Source organism: Seriola lalandi, unplaced genomic scaffold, assembly GCF_002814215.2.
Source record: "Seriola lalandi dorsalis isolate HSWRI2012SDOR001 ecotype SW California unplaced genomic scaffold, Sedor1 jcf7180001973816, whole genome shotgun sequence".
In the NCBI taxonomy this organism is placed as follows: Eukaryota; Metazoa; Chordata; class Actinopteri; order Carangiformes; family Carangidae; genus Seriola; species Seriola lalandi.
The window spans coordinates 1-2,632 of NW_019444482.1; the positions used below are offsets into that span (position 1 = coordinate 1).

Genomic DNA, 2,632 nt, shown 5'->3' on the forward strand with positions numbered 1-2,632 from the left:
ATATTTTGCATGACAAACCTTTTTAGTTCTTACTTTAAAAGGAACGTGTTATAAATTATTCTAAAATCAAACAGTGTCAAAGTTGTTCCCCACCCACCTGTGGATGCAGTTAGGGTGACAGGTGTGCTGCTCTTGTGTCCCCTCTCTGCAGTCAAAGTGTGAGTGTAACTCATTCCAGGGGTCAGGTTGGACACGACGTAGCTCGTCGCCGTGGCCGGGATCTCCACCTCCTCAACCTGGCCGTCCCTGGAGACGTACACCAGCCTGTAGCCGCTGACCTTGGCCCGAGGTTTCTGCCACCTCAGAGTGAGGGAAGTCTCTGTGGACTCGGCTTCCTCAAAATCTCTGGGAGGATCGATGTCTAACGGAAGAACGAGGAAGTAAAGGAAATAAAAAAAAATTAAGTCTTCACTTGTGTTGCATGTTCCACACAACTCATAAATCACTTTCCCCCATTAGTTTCATTTCATCACCCAAGTTGGACATCTGTGTATTTATGAAGGGCTGTGAAGGATGAGTGTTTGGACAGCTGCTCAGCAGCATCTCTCACCAGTTGCTGCATTTGTAGTAGCTGGGAGACTCTCCCTCTCATTCTTCACGGCCGTCACTCCGACCCCATACTCCGTCCCTGGCTTTAGCCCTGACGTACAGAGAGACAGAAGGAAAGTTAGCACTTGGAGGTTGTGTGTGGTCATATTTAATAAATGTTTAACTGTTTAACCCTTACCAGTGATAGTAGCTTTTGTGGTGTCTCCTGGTCCTCGCGGGAACACTTCCTCACCATGACTCGCTCCAGAGATGGGGCTGTACTTCACTCGATAGCTGCCAACATCAGCCTGACTGTTAGTCCACTCCACAGTGATGCTGTTGTTTGTCTGGGACACAGTCTGCAGGTTCTTGGGGGCATCCAGGGCTGAGATAAATATATTTATAATCATATCAGCTGCTGCTCACAAACCTTAAATCTACACACACACACACACACAATGAATGTGTACTGTGGTTTTTAGCAAATACTACTCAAACAGGAATAAACGGTGCATTTGTTGGGGACTATTTTAAGATGCAGATTAATACAGATTTGGTGCTCTAGTGAGTATTTCCAGCTGCAGGATGGTGTAGATAGTGTTTTTTGGAAAGCAATGGAGCTCTATGGCTCAGAGGAATAACATATATTTTGGATGGACAGGTAAGTGGGATATATTTATTGCTGATTTTTTGTCTTTTTAGTTTTGTTGACAAGAAAAATATAGAATATCCTTATCCTTCAACCTTCGGTATTTACAACATTTTGACAAAACATTGTGTGTGTAATGTGCACCATACATATACATGCAGCTTTAAAATACATAAAAATATAAGGTGACGTTTTGCAGTTAGTGCGATCACAAGCATACCTGTACTGAAAGTGGTGGTGACGGGGTCACTGGTGATGTCTCCACTCCTGGAGATGAGCGACACCGTGTACTCGGTGTCTGGCCTCAGACTGTCGATGCTGTACTGTTTGTCTGGGGGGGAAATCTCTGCACTGTTTTCATCAGAGGGGTCGGAGGTTGGCCCGTAAAACATGGTGACTCTGTCCACAGGAGCCACTGGCTGAGACCAGCTCACCAGTGCCGAGGAGTCCGTCACATCCTTCACCTCCACCTGCCGGGGACCGTCAATCTCTGGGGAGGCGGGAGTTCAGGTGAGGGTGGCAAGGGTGGAGAATTGTTGAGTGGAACATTAAAGGAGATAAAATATGCATTAGAAATGATTCACTTCCCAATTTCCAATAGATAGTGATCAAATTACTGACAGCGAATGGCTGGCTCGCTATAAAAATGACAAACAACTGTGAATATGATTGACTTCCAATCTTTGTGCTAAGCCGAGAGAAAATCTTTATATTTACCAAACAGACACGACAATGTTTATTCTCAGAAAGCAAATGAGCGAATTTCCCAAGAACGCTGTGCTATTGCTTTAAGTGTCTGCAAAGGTTGTGTGTCTGTTCAATTCACTAATTAATTAAGAAAAAGTCAAGCAAAGACCCAAATATCAGCTAACACAAGTCTGAGTCTAAAGTACAGGATACTGTACATAAAACAGCAACTTGGCTCTCTCATAAGTTTGTTCAACACAGGAAAGGCTGATTCCCTTTCACTCTGACATCGTGTCTCCTACCTGACTAATCTCCTGTGTTTACATGTGTGGGAGACATCTTTCCTCTCTGTGCTAACAGGACCTCTGAGGTTTAAGCGGTACGAAAGGTTTAACCTCACTTCTATCATTCATTTCTGGGAGCTGTGTCTAGTTTCAGCTTATACAAATAAATGACATCAGAAATGAAATGGTGCGATACCCAGGGAGTCCATCGACACAGACTTGTAAACTAAATGGCTTTTCCATGCACAAAGACGGTTGTTTGGCCTGGCGTGCCATGACGATTGCACAACTGGAAGGATTTCACAACATAACGTATGGAGTAACACTGTAATAAAAGTTTCAGTGTGCAGAGGACAAGAGCTAAGAGCAAGATTAAGTGAAAGTGAAAAAAACAGAAACAACTATAACATGGTCATCCTAGGCTGAGATTCAATTTGTTTGAGTTATTACGCTTCACCTAAAATCTGTTAGATGGAACTGTGGA

General features: G+C 43.8%; 1 protein-coding gene across 1 annotated transcript; it reads right to left on the reverse strand.

The window, feature by feature from the left end:
• Positions 1-28: 28 nt before the first annotated feature.
• On the reverse strand, positions 29-1,667 carry LOC111652946 (tenascin-like; the record flags this gene model as incomplete). Its single annotated transcript, XM_023403363.2, has 4 exons — positions 29-361; positions 551-640; positions 728-913; positions 1,398-1,667. Coding segments are annotated over 4 exons (878 nt in total), but the record flags the coding sequence as incomplete, so codon positions are not given.
• Between the last annotated feature and the right edge of the window lie 965 nt (positions 1,668-2,632).